At 39.4% G+C, this 22,634-nt stretch overlaps 1 protein-coding gene across 14 annotated transcripts in view; it reads left to right on the top strand.

Moving 5' to 3' along the window:
* MYT1 (myelin transcription factor 1) overlaps positions 1-22,634 on the top strand; it is a 206,572-nt gene that overhangs the window by 111,435 nt on the left and 72,503 nt on the right. For 8 of the 14 annotated variants that reach the window (XM_007475479.3, XM_016427958.2, XM_016427957.2 and 5 more), the window contains 4 exons: positions 12,843-12,905; positions 16,583-16,830; positions 18,431-19,303; positions 22,309-22,443. In XM_007475479.3, the coding sequence (XP_007475541.1) occupies positions 12,843-12,905; positions 16,583-16,830; positions 18,431-19,303; positions 22,309-22,443 (1,319 nt within the window). The remainder of the gene's footprint in view (positions 1-12,842; positions 12,906-16,582; positions 16,831-18,430; positions 19,304-22,308; positions 22,444-22,634) is intronic. The other 6 variants (XM_056812769.1, XM_056812774.1, XM_056812772.1 and 3 more) reach the window with 1 other exon arrangement.

The following is a 22,634-nucleotide window of genomic DNA, read 5'->3' as shown; positions in this document are numbered from 1 at the left end:
GATTAACTCAAACAATAAACTCTATTAAAATCATTGTAATAGACAGAACTATGGTCCATAATTGGATATAATATTTAATTCATTAAACTTAGAAACAATACTTTAAATTGATCTCACTATATCAACATTTATAATCTCCAAGCTACATGTAATGAAAAGCTTTCAAAATATAAAGTTCTAAAAGAGAAGATAAAAATAATGTGGAACAAGACAAGAGTATATTTATTATTCCAGCTGTACTGTCTGCTACTGGAATTGTTCTGAAGATACATTTAGTGAGCCTAAAAAGGATGAGTTTACATCTCAATACTTTTGTTAAATTTTAAAAGCAATTGTTTTATCCATGGGTGCAGTAGTCTAAAGAATATTGATTATAAAAGAATAATATTGGGGGCAGCTAGGTGGCTCAGTGAATTGAGAACTATGCCCAGAGATGGGAGGTCCTGGGTTCAAATTTGGTCTCAGACATTTCCAAATAGTGTGTCTCTGGGCAAGTCATATAACCCCCACATTGCCTAGCCCTTACCACTCTTCTGACTTGGAATCAATTCACAGTATTGATTCTAAGATGGAAGGTCAGAATTTTAAAAAATAAATAAATGAGAATATTATCAAGATAGCAACTTTTCCAAAGGGGAAAGAGAACAAGCATTTGTTAAGTGTGTTATTAAGTGAATATGTGCTAAGCACTTTACAAATATTATCTCATTTGATCTTCACAACAACTCTGTGAAGTAGGTGATACTAGAATCTCCATTTTACAGTTAATAAAACTGAGGTAGACAGAGGTTAAATGAGTTGCTCAGAATCACACTGCTAATAAATGTTCAAGGTCAGATTTGATCTCAGGGCTTCCTGAGACTAAGCTTAGCACTCCATCCATTGCAACACCTAGCTCCTGGACTCCCCTAAAATAAATGAGAAAAAATGAGATATGATAATCATCATCATCAATATAAATATATATGTGTATATATATATATATATAATATCCACTTCTTATGTCCTTTAGCACATAGAACTGTGGTTTACACATGATACTCTGAATACATTTTAAAATTGAATTGTGTTGAAAAGAATACAAGAATAAAAGGATATGAATGGTTCTCAAAAGAGTTCCAACTATTAACCACCATGAAACTTCACTAATTTACTAATCATAAGAAAATTCATGTAAAAATCATTCTGAAGTTTTACCCAATACCTGACAAAATGGCAAAAATGACAAATGATGGAAATAGTCAGTGTTGGAAGGGTTTCAAGAAGACAAGCATTCTAACATAATGTTAGTGGAACTGAAATTAATCTAGACATTTTAGAAAGCAATTCTAAATTATGCTGGAAAATGTCATTAAAATATCCATATCCTTTAACCCAAAGATCCCACTGTTAAGATATATTCTCCAAGTAGATCAAAGAGAGAAAATTACCATATACATAAAAATACTCATAGGAGTACTTTTGTGATAGCTAAAAGTCAGAAATGAAGTAAATGCCCATCTTTTGGAGGGAATGGTTTCAGAAATTGTGGTATATAAATGTGATAGGACACTATTGAGCCTAAAAAATTATGAACATGGAGAATCCAGAGAAATATGGAAAAAAACATAGGAACAGATACAGAGTAAAGTAGAACCAGGAAAATATATCTGTACAATGAATGCAACATTGTAAATGGAGAGAGCAAAACCCAATATTGTGCAATAGAATTATATTATAATGGCTAAGCTTGACTTTGGAGAAGAATTTTTAAAATGTCTCTTTCTTGTTTACTGTGGTAGGGAGCAATGGATGTAGAATATTGAATATACTGTCAGAATCAGTAGATGTCCATTAGTTTTGCTGGATTGTTTACATACACCCTCTACCCCCACCGAGTTGTCTGGGGAGGGGAAGAAAAAAGACATATATTTTCAAATAAAAGTGATCTAAAAAGAAAAAAGAGGGGGGAAGCTAGGTGGCTTAGTAGATTAAGAGCCAAACCTAGAGTCAGGAGGTCCTGGGATCAGAAATTACCTCAGACACTTCCTAGATGTATGGCCCTGGGCAAGTCACTTAACCCCCATTGCCTAGCCCTTACCATTCTTCTGCTTTAGAAGCAATACATAGGATTAATTCTAATATGGAAGGTAAGTGTTTTTAAAAAAAGATGCTCTTCTCTCCCTCCTCCCCCAAAAAGTAAAGGCAAGAGAAGGAAATGGATCCTATTACCTCTATGATCAAATATAAAACCCTCTGTTCTTTAAAGCCTTTCACTACCTAGCCACTTCCTACCCTCCCAGTCTTCTTATACTTTCTTTCCTTCTGCATATTATCGTGCAGTGACACTGTCCTCCTTGTTGTACTTTGAACAAGACCCTGTCTCCTGTCTGCATTTTCATTAGCAATCTATCATGCCAAGAACGCACTCCTTCATCTCAGCCTCCTGACTTCTCTGACTTCCCTCAAGTGTCAGCTAACAGTCCACTTTTCTGTAAAAAGTCTTTCCTTAATGCTGGTATCTTCCTCTTGAGATTACCTCCCATTTATCCTGTCTATAGTGGTTTGTATGTTGTCTCCTCCTTAGACTGTGAGCTCCTTGAGGACAGAGGCTGTCTCTGCTTTTCTTTGTATCCCCAGTACTTATCACAGTGCTTGGTATATAGAAAACACTTTATAAAGGTTTGTCGTCATTAGAGATGAGTACCAAGAGCATTGGAGAGTCTGTGTTTAGATTCTATGCTTGTTTTTTTAGAAACAGGACAACTGGAATAACATACTCTTCTCCTGTTCCACATTATTTTGATCTTCTCTTTTAGGACTTTATACTTCGAAAGCTTTTTATTACATGTAGCTTGGAGATTATATTTAGAGGAAGTCAATCACTTGATACTGAAAACCCTTCTCCATGGGAGAGTTCCTGAAAGCCAAACCGTTTTCTCAGGTTTTAAAAGAATACTTGTTTTGTTTAAAGGTCTCTTTTTAAAAAATCTGTATAAAAGAAGAAAGCAAAGCATTCACCAGCACATTAGCTAGACTTCTATGATAAAGAACATGACTAGAATCACATAGGATGGATGGGCATGAATGAGATGCAATCTTCCTTGTAGGACAGACTTTTTAAATCAGTGAGAACACAGATACATTTAAACATTGGAGTATTTATAAAATAAGAGCTATCACACGTAAGAAATAACCTGTTACAAATGTCTAGGAACTCAATTGAATTTGAAGTGAAAAAATCTGAGTTCAAATCCTGACAGCTACTTACTATATATATCACCTTGGGCAAACTGTGATTTTTCTGAGACTCAGTTTTCTCAACTGCAAAATGAGAAGATTGAGCAAAGTAATCTCTAAGATTTCATCTAAATCCTAGTAAATAATGCACTGTAGTTATACCTTCATTAAGAGTATCCAATCAATACTATACAAACTATTTGACATAATAAGCAAAGAGGGAGTTCTACCAAACTCCTTTTACGACACAAACATGGTACTGATTCCAAAACCAGGCAGGTCAAAAACAGAGAAAGAAAACTATAGGCCAATCTCCCTAATGAATATAGATGCAAAAATCTTAAATAGGATACTAGCAAAAAGACTCCAGCAAGTGATCAGAAGGATCATTCACCATGATCAAGTAGGATTCATACCAGGGATGCAGGGCTGGTTCAACATTAGGAAAACCATCCACATAATTGACCACATCAACAAGCAAACTAGCAAGAATCACATGATTATTTCAATAGATGCAGAAAAAGCCTTTGATAAAATACAACACCCATTCCTATTAAAAACACTAGAAAGCATAGGAATAGAAGGGTCATTCCTAAAAATAATAAACAGTATATATCTAAAACCAACAGCTAATATCATCTGCAATGGGGATAAACTAGATGCATTCCCAATAAGATCAGGAGTGAAACAAGGATGCCCATTATCACCTCTACTATTTGACATTGTACTAGAAACACTAGCAGTAGCAATTAAAGAAGATAAAGGAATTGAAGGCATCAAAATAGGCAAGGAGGAGACCAAGTTATCACTCTTTGCGGATGACATGATGGTCTACTTAAAGAATCCTAGAGATTCAACCAAAAAGCTAATTGAAATAATCAACAACTTTAGCAAAGTTGCAGGATACAAAATAAACCCACATAAATCATCAGCTTTTCTATATATCTCCAACACAGCTCAGCAGCAAGAACTAGAAAGAGAAATCCCATTCAAAATCACCTTAGACAAAATAAAATACCTAGGAATCTACCTCCCAAGACAAACACAGGAACTATATGAACACAACTACAAAACACTCGCCACACAACTAAAACTAGACTTGAACAAATGGAAAAACATTAACTGCTCATGGATAGGATGAGCCAATATAATAAAAATGACCATCCTACCCAAACTCATTTATCTATTTAGTGCCATACCCATTGAACTACCAAAATACTTCTTCACTGATTTAGAAAAAACCATAACAAAGTTCATTTGGAAGAACAAAAGATCAAGGATATCCAGGGAAATAATGAAAAAAAACACATATGATGGGGGCCTTGCAGTCCCTGACCTAAAACTATATTACAAAGCAGCAGTCATCAAAACAATTTGGTACTGGCTAAGAAACAGAAAGGAAGATCAGTGGAATAGACTGGGGGAAAGCGACCTCAGCAAGACAGTATACGATAAACCCAAAGATCCCAGCTTTTGGGACAAAAATCCACTATTCGATAAAAACTGCTGGGAAAATTGGAAGACAGTGTGGGAGAGACTAGGAATAGATCAACACCTCACACCCTACACCAAGATAAATTCAAAATGGGTGAGTGACTTAAACATAAAGAAGGAAACCATAAGTAAATTGGGTAAACACAGAATAGTATACATGTCAGACCTTTGGGAGGGGAAAGGCTTTAAAACCAAGCAAGATATAGAAAGAATCACAAAATGTAAAATAAATAATTTTGACTACATCAAACTAAAAAGCTTTTGTACAAACAAAACCAATATAACTAAAATCAGAAGGGAAACAACAAATTGGGAAAAAATCTTCATAGAAACCTCTGACAAAGGTTTAATTACTCATATTTATAATGAGCTAAATCAATTGTACAAAAAATCAAGCCATTCTCCAATTGATAAATGGGCAAGGGAAATGGATAGGCAGTTCTCAGATAAAGAAATCAAAACTATTAACAAGCACATGAAGAAGTGCTCTACATCTCTTATAATCAGAGAGATGCAAATCAAAACAACTCTGAGGTATCACCTCACACCTAGCAGATTGGCTAACATAACAGCAAAGGAAAGTAATGAATGCTGGAGGGGATGTGGCAAAATAGGGACATTAATTCATTGCTGGTGGAGCTGTGAACTGATCCAACCATTCTGGAGGGCAATTTGGAACTATGCCCAAAGGGTGCTAAAAGAATATCTACCCTTTGACCCAGCCATAGCACTGCTGGGTCTGTACCCCAAAGAGATAATGGACACAAAGACTTGTACAAAAATATTCATAGCTGAGCTCTTTGTGGTGGCCCAAAACTGGAAAACGAGGGGATGCCCTTCAATTGGGGAATGGCTGAACAAACTGTGGTATATGTTGGTGATGGAGTACTATTGTGCTAAAAGGAATAATAAAGTGGAGAAGTTCCACGGAGACTGGAACAACCTCCAGGAAGTGATGCAGAGCGAGAGGAGCAGAACCAGGAGAACATTGTACACAGAGACTAATACACTGTGGTATAATCGAACGTAATGGACTTCTCCATTAGTGGCGGTGTAATGTCCCTGAACAACTTACAGGGATCCAGGAGAAAAAAACACCATTCATAAGCAAAGGATAAACTATGGGAGTGGAAACACCGAGAAAAAGCAACTGCCTGAATACAGAGGTTGAGGGGACATGACAGAGGATAGACTCTAAATGAACACTCTAATGCAAATACTATCAACAAAGCAATGGGTTCAAATCAAGAAAACATCTAATGCCCAGTGGACTTACGCGTCGGCTATAGGGGGTGGGGGGGGGAGGAAAAGAAAATGATCTATGTCTTTAACGAATAATGCTTGGAAATGATCAAATAAAATATATTTTTAAAAAAAAGACATAAAAAAAGAGTATCCAATAATAACGTAAGTTTTGACAGCAAAGTTCAGGCCATCATAACTAAAAACAAAATTATAATCTTTGATATTCGGTATCTACACACACAATCCCATCCTACCCTCTTTTAACTTGATAATGAAATGGGACAGGATAATGAGTACCTGAGGGTCTTTGGCCTCTATCACTTGGCAACTTTCACTTTATAACTACATTCTTACCAAAGAACAATGACTTACTCAAAATTGTGCAGAAGTCAGGGGCAAGGTTCTGGGAAGTAGCTGCTTCTTGGAGAAGCAGACAGGAAGGAAGCAAGGAATTACAATTAGAGACTCATCAAAAGGTGCTCTTACCTTGGGTATAAATCTATCTGTGAGAGAGTAGAAGGCATAATGTCATTTACAAAAGGACTGCTTTAACCTTTTGCCTACTCTGGTCAGGGCAAATTGGATCCCGTTTTGCCGTTTGGTCCTGTTTGTGTGTGCGTATATGTGCGCACTATATAAATGTCAAACTTTAATATATAGAGGTAAAAATAATATAATTTCCTTTTTTCACTATAACTTGATTCTTTTATTAGAGTATAGATATCGATATCATTATTCTTTTATTAGAGAATATGGATACCTCTAGTCTCTAATAGATGAATGAAAAAAGTAAAAAGGAAGGATTTTAAAGCCATAGGATATATTCTGGTTTAGATCACTCTGATTCCTGCTGTGAAACCAATGAATGTTCTTAGAGCCCTCAAGAAGCCACCGTGGGCAGCTGTAGTTGCTATTTTAAAGCAGAACAAAATGCCAAGAGAAATCATTTGGGAGGAGAAATTTGTTGTTAAATCATGAAAGAGAAAAAAGGGCTATTTTGAGAATTAAATGACTTAATAGATGTAGAGGGCTTTTCTAATCTTAAAGCACCATATAAATGTAATGGAGAGAGAGAGCAATCATCAGATATGTGATGAAATAAATCTGTGCTTGTGGCTTCACTCTATATTTTCTCACCTAAAGAATAATTGAATTATATTCAAAATTAAATATGATTATTCTAGCCTGGGATTCTGCTTGTCTCCCCTGCTTCTCTAACTCTTTAATTTTGTGTGACCCTGACATTTTTCCAGTAATCCTGACATTCCATATTCTGGGTGAGGAGTTGAGGTCAGAGAGGTACTTTCTGTCTCCAGCTCTTGGCCGTCTTTCAATGCAAAAGGACACAATTTTGGAGGAGCAAATAATATCAATAATTGATACTTATATTGTACCTCAAGGTTTGGAAAGCCAAATTTATATTCATCATCTTATCTGGTCATTCCAATAATCCTATAAGTACTACAGTTTATTTTGTTTTTTACAGATTAGGAAACTGAGGCTTAGAAGTCTACATGACTTGCTTAGGATTACACAGAGGGGAAAGTCCCTCGTTTTATATTTGGATCTAAGTCTTCCTGACTTCAAGTCTACATTGAGCCCATTATTCCACAATGCTATCAGGAGAAAAGAATTATTTGGCTACAACCTATACTCTCTGTTATTTAGCTGGAAAACCAAAGCCAGGAAAGAAGGGAAACTCTAACTTCTCATGGTGGCAATGATGTGGGACCCCCATTTCCCAAGCCAGAGACTCAGTGCTGAGATCAGCCATGAAATAGATTCCAAACTAGTTAGGAGGGAAGGGCTTTTGATCCTGTTGTTGTAAAGATGGCACTTGGGTAAAACTTTATACATCCTATAAAAATGGGGAATCAATGATGACTTGTTTTCTTAAAATGAAACCATTGATACCCTGTGCTCATATTCACTTGCTAAGTTCATTGATCCAGTTCAGTATTTATATGCTGTTGGTGTGACCTGAACAGTGTCACAACCCAGCCCCATAATACTTTACTTTGTCATAACTCCATTAAATGTTCAGAAAAGCTAGACTTAAAGTATAAGGACTAGATGATAGAGACCTGCACTAATAGTCCAAGTGTTTCCAGTTTCCCCTCTAAGAAAGTGTCTCTTGTCCAAGGGTATCATCTTAAACTGGCTTAGCTCCTTGAGATTTGGGCTTGCCCACATTCTATCTATAGTTGCTCTGTGAAGCTGGCTTTAGGAAACTCTGGACCTTCCTGATGCCTCCATTTTATGGTTGAACACATGGGTAATTGAAGCAGGTGACATATTTCAGGGGCAGCATGCAGCGTTCCACAAAGCCATCATTGCAGCTGTCAACTAATTGCCTGATTAACTGGACGATTAATTGACTAATTGGAACCTCGGCATCGCCTGCACTAGAACAAGAAGCTTTTTGTGAAAAGTCTCAAAGCTAGTTCTTGAGAGAATGAAAGAAAGGGAGCAATTTGTAGCATAGCGATTAGAGCAAAGACTGGTTGGGGAGGGGGTGGGAAAACAGAAGGAACTTGAACAAGAATCCTTCCTTCTGTTCTGGATGGAAAAAATCAGAAATGTAACATGGTAAAGCTGCAGCCAAAATGAAAACTGACAACTTAAGTCAGGTGCTATTGCCATTTCATTGAGGAATTTCGTGAGGGCACCACCAAGGGAGGATGTGAAGGAAGAGTACCAAGGTTGGTAAGAGGCTCATAAGAACACCCCTTGTTCCCTGAATAAACACCCCATTTTTGTCCCCAGTCCTTTGCTACCATAAACACTGCTCCACTTCTCCATGATGCTGTCAATGAAAGTGTTTCCGGAGCAGTTGGACACAGCAGTCCCTTTCAGTCATGCCTGCAGTTGATTAAAATGAAATGGGCTTTAAGATTATTTGCACAAAGGAGTAGGAAAGAGCAAGAGGGGGAAGTTCTCTCTTCCACTTATGCACATTCACAAGAAGAGACTTACTGCCTTGGGAGGACCTTGAGAGAACTGGGAGCAGCCTAACAGAGCACTATAAAGTTCATTCCTCATACCAAAACCTCATTCCAAGTAACTTCACCTCTGTCTGCCTCAGTTTCCTCAATTGTAAATTGGATATCACAATAGCACCTACCCCCAACATTGTTGTGAGGATAAAATGAGATATATTTGTTTAAAAAAATGAGTAGGTTTGATCCAGTGTCACTTGTCTTCCTGACAAGATAGTTAAAGAAAATATTGTCCCTAAAGGCAGACAATTCTTGCATGATCTTGGACTTGGAATCAAGAAGACCTGACTTCAAATCCTTCTTCTAACACTTTTTAGATATGTGACCTTGGACAAGTCACTTGACCCTGAGCCTCAGTTTCTTCATTCTCAGAGGAGAATATCAATTCCTACAACTCAGGGTTATTCTGAGGCTTACTTGCAAAAAATGGATTTAAGTTCTTTGTTAACTTTAAAGAAAGTAGATATGAATTCAGTTATTGATTTCAATTGAAACAGGTATTAAAGGGGGCAACTAGGTGGCTCAGTGGATTGAGAGCCAGGCCCAGAGATGGGAGGTCCTGAGTTCAAATTTGGCCTCAGACACTTCCTAGCTGTGTGATCCTGGGCAAGTCCCTTAACCCCCATTGCCTAGCCCTTAATATTCTTCTGCCTTGTAACCAATACACAGTATTGATTCTAAGATGGAAGGTAAGGGTTTTTTTTTTTAAAGAAAAAAAAAGAAACCTATTAAAGTGCTTTGCAAATCTTAAAGCATCACATCAAAGTAGATTCAACTGGTGCTATTTCTTGTTGGATGTGAATCTTTTTCATTTGAGTCTGGGCACTCAAGATTCAAATGTGGAGCTCAGCCAAACCTGTGAATCTCATTCTTTGTAAGATCGAAACAGTTATGTAAATATCAACTAGGAACAGCAGAAGAATAAAGATACCATGGTATAGAGCAGAGGTATCAAACGCATTGTCCATGGCCACCAACCCTCTTGAGTGCAGCCCAAAGCAGATTAAAAATAAATGGGAAATATTTAACAAAATACAGTATAACATGTGTGATTTTCTAAGTCAATATACTGCCTACAGTGATCTTCATGTATGATTTAGTAGCCTCTATTTATATTTGAGTATGACACCACAGATGAAGGGTATAAAAGGATAGTTCATGAGTCTGGCAAACCTGGGTTCAAGTTTCCTTCTCTAATACATCCTGGCTTTGTGACCCAGGGCAAAGTTGCTTCACTACAAAGTATTTTAGGCAACTCTCCAGGATTATAAATTACTGAGAAAGGGACAATCCACATTTATAGAAGCAGTTTCCTCATCAGGAATTCCCTGTACTAATAAAGTCACAGCAAGTCCCAGTTAAAAAGTAACAGTAATCGGGGCTGTAAGATTAAAATTAATATCCAATAATTCCAAGTATTATATTTTGTAAGATGTGTTAATCATCACTTGAAGTAGAAGAAATAAAAAGGACAAAAGAAAATGCCTCGGTAAAGAAATGTTTTCCCAGCTGCATTCACTAGGCGGGGTCACACACCCAAACTTAATCTCCAACATGTAAGAATTTAACGTGAGAATGAAAATAGGATGCTGGGAATCAGAGTCCTGGGGAGCAGATTCTAATTATACAGGGCAGGTAATTGGCTCAGTAGGTAGTATGCTAGGCTCTGAGATGGGAGGTCCTGGGTTCAAATTTGACTGCAGATATTTCCTAGCTATGTGACCCCAGGCAAATCCCTTAACCCCAAATGCCTACCCCTTACTGCTCTTCTGACTTGGAACCATTACTTAAAATCAACTCTAAGATAGAAGTTAAGGGTTTTTTAAAAAGTAATAATAATTATGGTACAGTGACTAAAGTTCTGAGTCAGGAATGAGGAAGTCCTGAATTCAAATGCAGCCTCAAATACTTACTAGCTATGTGACCTTCACCTCTGTCTGCCTCTGTTTCCTTAACTATAAATTGGGCATCCTACTAGCACTACCTACCACGGTTGTCACAAAGATCAAATGGGATATATTTGTAAAAAAAAAAAAATTAGCACAGTGCCTAACATATATGCTTAAAAAATGCTTGTTTCCTTCCTTTCTTCCTAAACCTTAGAACATATAAAATCTAAATGCTTCTCATGGAAAAATGGGAGTGTTGTTACATTCAGACTTGAATGCCCAATGCACTGATTTTCATTGCTAAGTGAGGTCCAGGTCATGTTCTTGAATGGGTTTTGTTGGCCTTAAGAGAAGCCCAGGTACTAACTTTTGAACTTCATCCTTTCCAATGGGCTATGCTTCCTGAAATTAACTGACAATTCTTGAAAACTTTAATCCAGTGTGGGTGCCAAGGAACAACATCTTGCCCATATCATTGGCACTTTAAAAGGGAAGCATCATGTTAGGATAAGCTGAATTTCTTCAGGTCAAAACACTTCCAGTGAGAAAGGAGTTGAAGAACTTTCTGCAGTGATTCAATCAATTTGCCCTTTGGTGGGGTTGGAGGAAGGCAGATTACATCAGGAAACATAAATCTCAGATTCCCAATCCAGATTTTCTTCCCGTCTCAGTTAACAACTATAGAAGTCAGATCTCCTTCCCACAGCCAAAATGGCAGATTAAGGAATGTTTGGAGCTCACCCAAACCCACCTTGAAACAGCCACAGACACACAAAAAAAGCCTCAACACTATTGGGCCTCAAAAGACAAGCCAATTAATGGCCAGAATACAGCCTGTAGCCCCCAGCCCCAGCTGCAAAAAGTCAAATTTCTAGGGAAACCAAGCTCCTAGTCACTGCTGTCCCAAGTGCATCTTCACTAGTTTCTTCCATCTGGTCCTAAAAACCAGGAAGTCTATATATATAAAGACCTTAAAAGAAGCAGCATTTGTTAGTTTTGTTTCCCTGGCTTAGCTCAAAGAGAGCACTTTCCCATTCAGTTTCAAGTCACAATCCCCACTTTTTTTTTCTTCCACTGGTTGATTTCTGGGTTGCAAATTAAGCATATATGGACAGTGCTCAGTCTGATCTGTGAATCTACGAGTTAGCAATGCCTTACCACATCTAGAGCAACCCCTGAAATCTAGAAACTGAATTCTTTAGGTTTGCCTTAACATGGGATTGAGTAACCTGAGTAACCTTTTATATTCAGTTTTCAATAGTTTCCAGTGGAAGAGGATAAATATACGGGATAGAAATTTAGGAGTGGGGCAAGATGTAGGTACCCCTGATTTCATAGGACTCTTGATCTAAAGTGAAAAGGAACCTCAGAGACCATCTAGTCCAACACCATCATTTTATAGATGAATCAGATCGTTAGAGTCCATGGGAATGATGGCAAAAAAACCCAACAACAACCCTCTCCCAGCTTCTATGACTTAGGGAGGCCCCTCTGCAAAACGCAGATAGTTACAGGAGGTACAGACAACATCAAAAGGGGGTGACGGCTATTGACTGCATCCTAAATGTGGTTTACAAACCACTGCAAAATTCTGTGTGATGAACAATTTAAAAAGCAGTGGCCGTGTATATCTCTGCAGCCGTAAATATGTATCCATGGGGAAGGGAAGCAAGATACAGTAGATGCTGGTTTTAAAAGACTTGGTCTTACACATACAGATCTTTAATTAAACATACTCATAAAACTATAATGAACCATTCATTTAATTAAATGGGGTGAGTCATTTCATTAATTTTTAGCAAACTGCAAGCAACCGTTCTCCCCTTCTTTCCTAGTTGGAATGCAAAGGGATGTGAACAATTTAAATAAAATTATCTTCTACTACATAGTTTTTTGGGGGAGTGGGGGGGTCATTTCTTAAATGAAGATTCTTCTAATTAAAACCAAACCTCCAAGTCACCCCCAAGTTTATATTGTTGTTTGTTTCCTCCTCAAGCTGCCCCACACCAGGATGCAATGGTTCAGGGCACATCCGTGGGAAGTATTCAAGGCACAGAAGGTAAGACACCTTTGCTGGGAAGTGAAAGATTCACAGAGAGGAGGGAAAAGGCCAGATGGTTCTCATCTGGGTGCACCTTTTCTTCCCTGCTGGGTCAGGAAGGAGATACATCTGTAATTGGATTCAAAAATTAACTAAGTTGCTGTAAATTCTTTTGGTGTGTCCCTTGATCTACGTGCTTCAAGATAGATTCAGTGATTTTAAAAATCCAGCCCTCAACTCCAGTTGCCACCTAGGGTAAAATGAGATTATTGATGTAATCTGCACTACAAATAGCAATTCCTAGTAGCTGTGTCTGATCAAGGTTGTGCAAGCTTAAAGAGATCATAGAAGGTTAGAGCCATGACTTTGTAAAATCATAGGATTCTGAACAGGAAGAAAAGGATCTTAGAGATCATCTAGTCCTCATTTTACAAATGAGGATGGTTACTCAGCTGACAGGAGCCAGAGTCAAGGATTCAAACCCAGGTCTTCCAACTTTTCTTCCATGACACTGACCTGGAGAGAATCACATGGAGTTCCTTCAAGTTCTTATACTACAACTTGCCAATGTCTTTCTTAAAATGTGGCTTCTAGAACTAGAGGTAATACTGCCATGTGATCTGACTGGAAGAATAATTGCAGGATTCTTCTTCTCAAATAAACCCTCCATCCATCCATCACAAGAAGAGAACAAGGCCCTCAGATTCCTGACCTTCCACAGACAGGGACTAGGCTGCTCCAGAGAAAATGAAGTGCTTCCATTGACCCACTGAGGAGAGCACTTCATCATCTGGATGCTCCAAGAATAGATCCTGAAAGAGGCTGTTTCTATGGACTTCATTTCTGTTGGGGAAGGAGGACCCTAAGGGGGCCCTAGGGAACTATAGTGAAAATATCTAGTTTTTTCTTGACTTTTTTTTAAAAAGCGATATTGTTGGAGAAGACTGGGCACTTCACCATCCTAGAATCTCTGAGGCACCAGCTGCTGCTCAATGGAATAGGTGCTGCCCAGAAAGAATGTGGTCCTTAGGGACCATCCCTGGACATCCCTGTCTACTGTCTCCTGGGATTAATGGCACAGGGAGAGCCCATTCCCATTACTATCCTCCACTGACCTTCAGCCTCACTCTTTTGCCTTCTCCAGATGCCTACCTCTCCCAACACCAACAGAGGCAAGAGGCAACAGAGAACCACAATGCACACAGCATAGGAACCACAGCCTCCAGACTACCAAGAGAAAAAAATTGGCATCTCTTAGAAACAGGACCCACCACCAATGTTAGTGCTTGGAGAAAGCCTGGACGGGTGTACCTGCTCACATATATAGCATGCAGTCTGACCTGGCCAATATATATTGCTGGACTACAATTTCTCTTTTCCCAAATATTATGTTTCTGTTAATGCCCAAGATTGCACTAGCTTAAAAAAATATTAAATAAAATTGTTGACTTACATTGCACTTTTAGGTTCCTAAAATTTCCAGATCTTCTTCACATGAATTTTTCCTAGTTGCATCTTTTCTTATTTGTACTTGAACAATTGATCTTTTTTAAATCCAGGAACAGGACTTAACATTTATCCTTATTAGATTTTTCCCCATTAGCTTTGGCCCTTTGTTCTAGCCTGGATCCTAACTCTGCCATCCAGTAATTAACTCTCTCTCTTACGTTCATGTCATTTGCAAAATTGATGACTATCATCTATCCAAATCACTCATAAGAATTGAGAACAGAATAGAACCAGTGACAGATCACTAAAGCACTCCACCAAAGATGCCCACCCTAAACTGATATAAATTCTCTAAATTCAACTCTTTGGATCGATTCATTCAAACCCATCTACTACCAGCACTATTCTAGGTCCAAAACCACCTACATTTATCATTATCCAGTCTGCATCTCTCCATCTCAACTGTTACATGGTAGACTATGTCAAATGCCATGTTGGAATTCAAATACATTATATTTATGGCATCCTAGTGACAATCTGGTGATCTTGTTGAAGGAAATAAAGTGGATGTGGTATAACTAGGTCTTCTTAAACTCATACTGGTGCATAGTGATTCCCTTTTCTAATAGGCCTATAAATCATCCAATTAATCACTCTTCTAGAATTCTTCCAGGCATCATCATCAGGTTCACTGGCCTGTAATTTGAAGGACTCAACTTTGACTCAGTAGAAAGTGGGCTGAACTTAGAATCAAGACAATCCCATGTTTATGTCTTAGTTTTGACGTTTACTAGCTATGTGAAAATGAGCAAATCACTTCAATCCCCTGAGCCTTCATTTTCCAATGTTTATAGGTACCCAGATGGCATTCATATCTGTAGGCTTTACCTGATAGGGCTGTTCTGAGGCTCCATCAGGGTCAAGTACAGCTCTATTGGCCTTGAAGCCCTACACAAATGTCTATTATCAGAAATACTTCATCTTCTGACAGCATCTGCCCTTTTGCAACATTCTCCCTACTGCAGTATCATGGTATCTCTCCCATTTTATTTGTATATATACAATACAGATAGGTATGTGGATATATATATATGTTATATATATGTGTGTGTGTATGTATATATACAGATAAAAGTAAGGGTTTAACATATATGTATATACATATATATACAGGTATATTGTTGCAGATAGAAAGTAAGGGTTTTAAATATACAGATAGGAAGTAAACATTTACTATACTTATACATACATATATATGTTTTAGTATCAGTTCTGAGAGAGAAGAGCAGTAAGGGCTAGGCAATTGGTGTTAAGTGACTTGCCCAGGGTCACACAGCTAGGAAGTGTCTGAGACCAGATTTGAGCCAAGATCCTCCCAACTCCAGCCCTGGCATTGTCTACTATGCTACCCAGATGACCCTTTTTCTACATTTTTGAGAAGTATAGTTGGATTTTCTCTCCACAACTAGAATGAGACTCATTTTGTGATGGTCTTTCAGATGATCATTGCATCATTAGTTCATTTATTCATTCAGCATTTATTAAGTAACTAATAAGTACCAGGTAGGGATAAGATAAAAATGAAAAAGCCATTGCCCTCAAAGATTATATATTCTAATCATTTTTGAGACATCATTAAAGTCACAAAATTAAGGTGAGCATAAACAATGGACACAACATAATATTAGCTAGCATTTATATAGCATTTTAGGCTTACAAAGTGCTTTACAAGTATTATCTCATTTTATCCTCACAACCCTAAAAGATAGCATTATTATCCCTATTTTATAGATGAGGAAACTGAGGCAGACCACGGCTAACTGACTTGCCCAGTGTTGAATAACTAGTAAATGTCTGAGGTGGGGAGAGAAGGAAAGGAAAGAGAAGGGAAATAGGTCAAGTAAAAAGAGAGGTTTGTATTAACTGGTAGTCCAGACATCATCCTAACCCACATGGAAGATGGAATAAAGAAACAGGTTTTGAAAGTCTTAATTAGGGGCGAGGTCCTGGGAAGAGTTGTTCCAAATGTGAAAATGTTTCAATTCCAGAAAGAGTAGTTGAAGGGGATCATACAATCAATCCTCTTCCTTTAACTGTGGAGGCATTAAAAATAAAACAAATGCTCATCTGCAGGATTTGGCTGTTACAACCTGGCCTGGAAAATAGATGGGCTGACCTCCCTAGGTCCCATCTATCTGTAGACTTCCTTGTGCCTCTTGCTGAACTGAGTTCTTTCTTCCTTCCAGTTTACAAAGCTGTCCTCTAGCGAAGAAAAGAAAGCTTCATGACACGGAGGCGGAGCACCTGGTGTCCAAGAGGAAATCTCATCCTCTGAAGCTGGCTCTTGATGAAGGCTACAATGTAGATAGTGATGGCAGTGAAGAGACTGAGGTGAAGGAGGATTCTGTCTCTGATGAATCGGAAGGAACTTTGGAAGAGGAAGAGCCTGAACCCATAGAACAGGAGGAGATTCATAGCCCGGAGCCAGCTGAAGGTGCTTTGTCAACTCCGATTAGAAAGTTTGTTTTTTTTCCATTTTGAACAAAGGGCATTTAGTGTAGCTGCAGAAGAATTGGAGGCCCTGTGAGTCCTAAAGGGAAGAGGATGTCAAGGGAGTCCCATGTTTCAGGGGGGAATGGAACACTAGTTTGGCTCAGCCTCCCCAAATCAAAGGCCCCTCTGAAAACAAGAGCTTTCTTGTCTTCAGGAATGCTGGGAGGCTCCCCCAGGGAAATCCAAATAATTGCCACAGGGCAGGCACCTGCAGTGGTGTGTGCCTTTCAGGGCTGTCTGAGTCTCCTTGTAAATGCCCTGCTGGCCTGAGCTCCATCTTAAGAAAAAGTGGTGTGAAAAAATGACCTATTACAAAACATAAATTACAGAGGTGACTTAACAGGCAAAGGATTCACTGAAAGTCCCTTTTTTAAAAAACCATACTCCCCTAATGCATTCAAAATGAGTCCATTTACAAACATTTGATTTAGCCATGACAGGGTAAAGTACATTTTTAATGTTTTATTATGAGAAAGAATTATTCTAACATGGTGATGCTAGTTTCATTTTTTAACATGAGCTTATATGAGCCCTGACCTAAGCCTGAATTTAAAGGAAATTAGAGAAAGAGAGGCTTTCCTGAATTCTTTTAGGGAAATTTTTCCTTGGTCTCTGGGTCAAGGATGCAGGAATAAGAAATGTGTATCACAGAAGAATATTTGGGAAGTTAGAGGAAAGAAGGAATTGACATTGGAAAGTGGTTGGGTAGAATTAGGGTGGAAATTTTATAATGAAATGGAATTTAGGGGCCTGTTTGTTTCTGAAAATTCTGTAAGCTTTTCTGCTAGTTTGCATAATTACCACTTAATCATTCACCTGTTCAATAAAAGTGCAATAAACACTGACTATATTCAGGGGCTCTGTGCTGGAGTTGGCTGGTACAGAGGAAAAAGATACAAAGAGAAATACTACTAAATTTGGTATTTTAATGGAATCAAGATTTTACTAATATGAACATCCTCACTACTGATAGAGATGGCAGTCCTATGAGGCATCTCCTATGTTTATTTCTTATGTAGGTTTTTCACAAATTCTCCAGAGGGTCCATTCAGTTCTACAAGACTATCATGAACTATTCATCTTCTGTCTCTCATTCTCACAATATGCCCCATTCACCTCCTTCTCTTATCATAAGTATCTACCATATTAATGGTTTTTCCTTTTATCCAACTTGTGATTTGACTCTAAAAGAAAGATCCTTCAGAGGAACTTATCCCAAAGCCTGTCACAATCTATAGTTTTACTTAGAGTTACACAGGAGCCTAGAGGCAACACTTGAACCCAGCCTTCCTGATTTAGAAGCCAATTCCCTACCCACTAACACAAACTGCCTCTCTTCTCTATAAATAAGTCAGACAAATCTATAAGACAGGAGTTTCTGTAGTTCAGGGTCTAGTTCGGGTGATGTAATGCAAATTAAAACAAGAATACAAAATCCTAGCCATCTCCGAGTTGCACTTTTGATGCTATCAGATCAAGCCCCATTTATTCTGGGGAAGGAATGGGAAGGATTCATATCTACAGTCTCTTTTTTTGTGCAGGAAGGAGCCCTACCAAGTCTCACTATAGACCCAATGCATCCAGTGGTCCAACAGGCCCCTCCAAGGCCAATTACAGCAGCTACCAGGAAATCATTGCCACTTCTCTCTTAAACTTGGGCCAAATTGCAGAAGAAACCCTGGCTATTGAGGGCCAGCTGCCTGAGAACCAAGGGCAAGCTGCAAAACCCAGCACCAACATCGTCCACCTGGTTCAGGAGGGGGTGGGAGAGCCGGTATCCGGGGAAGAAGGAGACAAGGAAATCTTCATCCAGACAGAAGATGCTGAGGAGGTCATTGAGGTCACAGGAGAGAGGGGAAGTGAGCTCTGTCTGGAGCCCAGAGAGAACCTGGTCAGTCAGGACTCCCGCAAAACCCCAACTGGAGCACAGGCCACTGAAGAGGAGGAGGACGATGAAGAGGATGATGAAGAGGAGGACGAGGAGGAGGAAGAGGACGATGAGGAAGAAGATGAGGAAGAAGATGAGGAAGAAGATGAGGAGGAGGAAGAGAAGCCCTCTGAAGTCGTCTGTGAAGAAGTCCCTCATGCCTCCCAAGACCCCCCAAAGGCTCATTGTCCCAACCAGCTCAGCCCTCAGCCTGAATACTCTGTCATCGTTGAGGTACGCTCTGATGGTGACAAGGACGATGATGCACACTCCCAGAAGTCCGCGGTGACTGATGAGTCAGACATGTACGACATGATGACCCGAGGGAACCTGGGCCTCCTAGAGCAGGCCATAGCGCTAAAGGCGGAGCAAGTACGGGTAGTCAGGGAGCCTGGTCGACTGCCAGTAGAAGCAGGGAAACTGCTCCCAGCCGATGGAAAGCAAAACAGGCCCCTGGACACAGTCCGGAAAAATTACTACAGCAAAGGTAAGGCTGGGAATGCCCCGTTGGCCTTAGGCCACCTTTTATAGGCCTGCTTGGATCCTGTCTTTGCTGGCTGACTGAGACACTGACCTTGATCTAGCCACCCTATCAAAGACCACTCATCCTACTGATCACTCCTGCCCACTCCATTAATCAGTGGACAAATATTTATTAAGCCCCTACTGTATGTTGGTAAGCCTCTTGCCCAACCTCATTCCCTATGCTCCTTATTCCAGCCACCTGCTGAACACTTTCCCAGGGCACCATGTCCCCAGTACTGCTGTTGCCTCCTGGGCCTGGGCTCTGTCTCCCTCCAAACCCTCACCCCTTCCCCTAGGTTAGCCTGGCCCCTTCTCCCCACCTTCATTTCTTGCTTTCAGTGGCTGTTTCCCAGATAAGTCTGGTCCCAGCGCCCACCTACTGCAGCTTTCCCAGGATCTCTCTGCCTCCATGTAAGGCAGCTTTCTTAATTAGCCAGATCCCAGCCAATCTCTAGGCTGCTTTCCTAACTCAGCTCCCCTGCTCTTAAGCCAAGCCCCTGCCTTTCCTACAAGCAGGATTTAAATGTAGAAGAATGTTACTACCCATACACAGGTGTGTGAAATATAATCTAAGCTGCCTTAAAGATGGGATTTCTTGGGTGCTCTCTTTTTTCTCTGAAATTGGGCAGGTGGCAGACCAAACTGAGTGTTAGAAAGATGGAAGGCGGGAATATCTACCAAGAAGCCTGTAAAAAATAAAAATTAAGCTACTGATGAATTGAAGGATAAATGCAGCTTGGTTCTATCCTCAAAAGAGAGAGAGGCTGATATGCAGGCAGGAGTTGGTGATGAGAACCATTACTGGTGAGGCCAGGATCAGTTGGGGTGGGGTAGGGGGTAAGGAAGAGGGTGAGGGAGGAGGAGGGAGGGCCAGGCATAGATACAATCTCTAAGGATCAAATGAGAAAACATCAAATGCTCTGAAACCCTTAAGAGCTATCTAAATGTTAGCTATTAGTGAAGGAAATTTTTGTATATTCTTACCCAAGGACCTATACTTCCTCCCAAATACCTCTATGGTTTTATTTATTTTTACTTAAGTTAATTAATTTAGAATATTTTTCCATGGTTACATGATTCATGTTCTTTCCCTCCCTTTTCCCTCCCCCTCCCATAGCCAATGTGCAGTTCAACTAGATTTTACTAGTATTAATCAAGAACTATTTCCATATTATTAATATTTGCAATAGAATGATCATTTAGAGTCTCCATCCCCAATCATATCCCCATCAACCCATGTGATCAACCATATGTTTTTCTTCTGTGTTTCTGCTCCCACAATTCTTCCTCTGGATGTGAATAGCTTTCTTTCTCATAAGTCCCTTAGAATTGTCCTGGGTCATTGCATTGCTGCTAGTAGAGAATCCATTACATTTGATTGTGCCACAGTGTATCAGTCTTTGTGTACAATGTTCTCCTGGTTCTGCTCCTTTCACTCTGCATCAATTCCTAGAGGTCATTTACCTGTATGGTTTTGAGATTTGATCTAGCTACTTAAAAATGTTTAGATAATTAATTTGACTTTTTTACAGTTTCTATCCAAATGACAGATGTAAATGGCTTTAAAAGTTGCAGGGTCCCAGACTCTGAAAGTTGGAAGGGACTCCAAAAACTCCCTAGTCCAATCCATACTTGAACAAGAACATTTCTCTATGACATCTCTGATCTTTGTCTTTGCTTGAAGCCCTTCAATGAGGGGATTCTGTGATTATTCCTTCCTCTGACTGATCATTTGGCCAAAGGATGGGGAGGAATAGTGGGAGTACTCAATCTCCTTAAGGGGTACAAACTAAAGGAAAGGACAGACTTAGGATATCTCAGTTTGGCTGTGAGTAAATTTATTTCATAATATAAAGAAAGGCTGGGGACATAGGGCTGAAGCTTTCTTTTAGGAAACCAATTCTGGCTTAGGTCATCATGAAGTATGTGGTTTCCATAGCTTATCTCATAGGCTTATAGATGAACTAGAAAGGAACTGTCCAACTGCTCATTTTATAGATGAAGAAACTGAGGTCCTGAGATATAAAGTGACTTGTCCAAAGTCATACATGTAGAAAGTGACAAAACCAGTATTCAAACCCATTTTTCTGACATAGGACCCAACATTCTTCCCACAGTATCATGCTTAACTATTATGCTTGATTTACCAGAAACTATGCCCCCATCTGCATATTGACCTATCTGTTTGACAAGGGGACTTGATCTGGTTCCCAAGCAAACTAGTCTGCCCTGGTGCCATCCCAGATCAAATCGATTTCTATTGAGAAATTTTTTTTCACCAAGTTTACCTTTTTTCCCTGTTCTACTAGGAACATATTTCTGAGATAAATTCTTTTTTTTTTTACCTTCTACATTTCAGATTAACCTATATAGAGATTTTGTATAGAAAAAAACTTCAAGGAGTGTCTATACCAAACTGACGAAACAGATTAAAAAGAAAATCAAGTCAGCTACCAGAATACTTTTGTCTCTGGACAGAGTGAGGAGACTGGAGCTCTATGCTTAGTTTTGTTAACTCACTGGATGGGTGACTTTTAACTTGTCTTATCACTTTTGGCCTTAGTTTCTCTATCTGTCAAATAAAGGGGCTTAATTAGCTGATGGCCATGTTTCCAGCTCTACTAGTCTATAATTGTATCCCACTCTTTGGCTAGAAATATTTGGATCATTGACTGAAATTTTCAATTTCTATCCAAATGATTAGTATTAGGAATAAATGGCTTCCCCAAATCCCACTGGGGTTATCAACTCCTCAAATCTGATTGAACATTTAGTTTAGTAGTCCTAGTCTCAGGAAATCCCTGTGCCACCCTCCATGACCTCACCCCTCAGCTCTTCCTTCTCTGAACAGCAAACTGGTATTAGGCATTGTAATCTTCCCTTTCTCCTTCTTCCTCTGTCTGGAGCTATCTGTCCATGACTCCTGAGTCAGAGGAAACTTCAGTGTTCTCTTACATTCCTTCTTAGATGCTTCAAGAGCTGAAAAGCGTGAGATCAAATGCCCCACTCCAGGTTGTGATGGGACTGGTCATGTTACAGGATTGTACCCTCATCATCGGAGTCTATCTGGCTGCCCCCACAAGGACAGGATTCCTCCAGAGAGTGAGTAGTATCCTTCATAATCACTGTTCTAATTGGCCCATGACATTTGTCCAGACCTCAAAAGTACTCAACACATTGGTATTATTTAGCAAGGCCAGCAGTTCGCTTCAGGCCAGGCCTTATGGGGACTTGGGCTGTCAGACACTTACCCAGCTCCTCCAATTAGACATAGGCTCCAGATCCAGTGGGAA

The sequence above is a fragment of the Monodelphis domestica genome, chromosome 1 (genome assembly GCF_027887165.1).
Source record: "Monodelphis domestica isolate mMonDom1 chromosome 1, mMonDom1.pri, whole genome shotgun sequence".
In the NCBI taxonomy this organism is placed as follows: domain Eukaryota; kingdom Metazoa; phylum Chordata; class Mammalia; order Didelphimorphia; family Didelphidae; genus Monodelphis; species Monodelphis domestica.
This window is presented reverse-complemented; position numbering and strand designations above follow the sequence as displayed.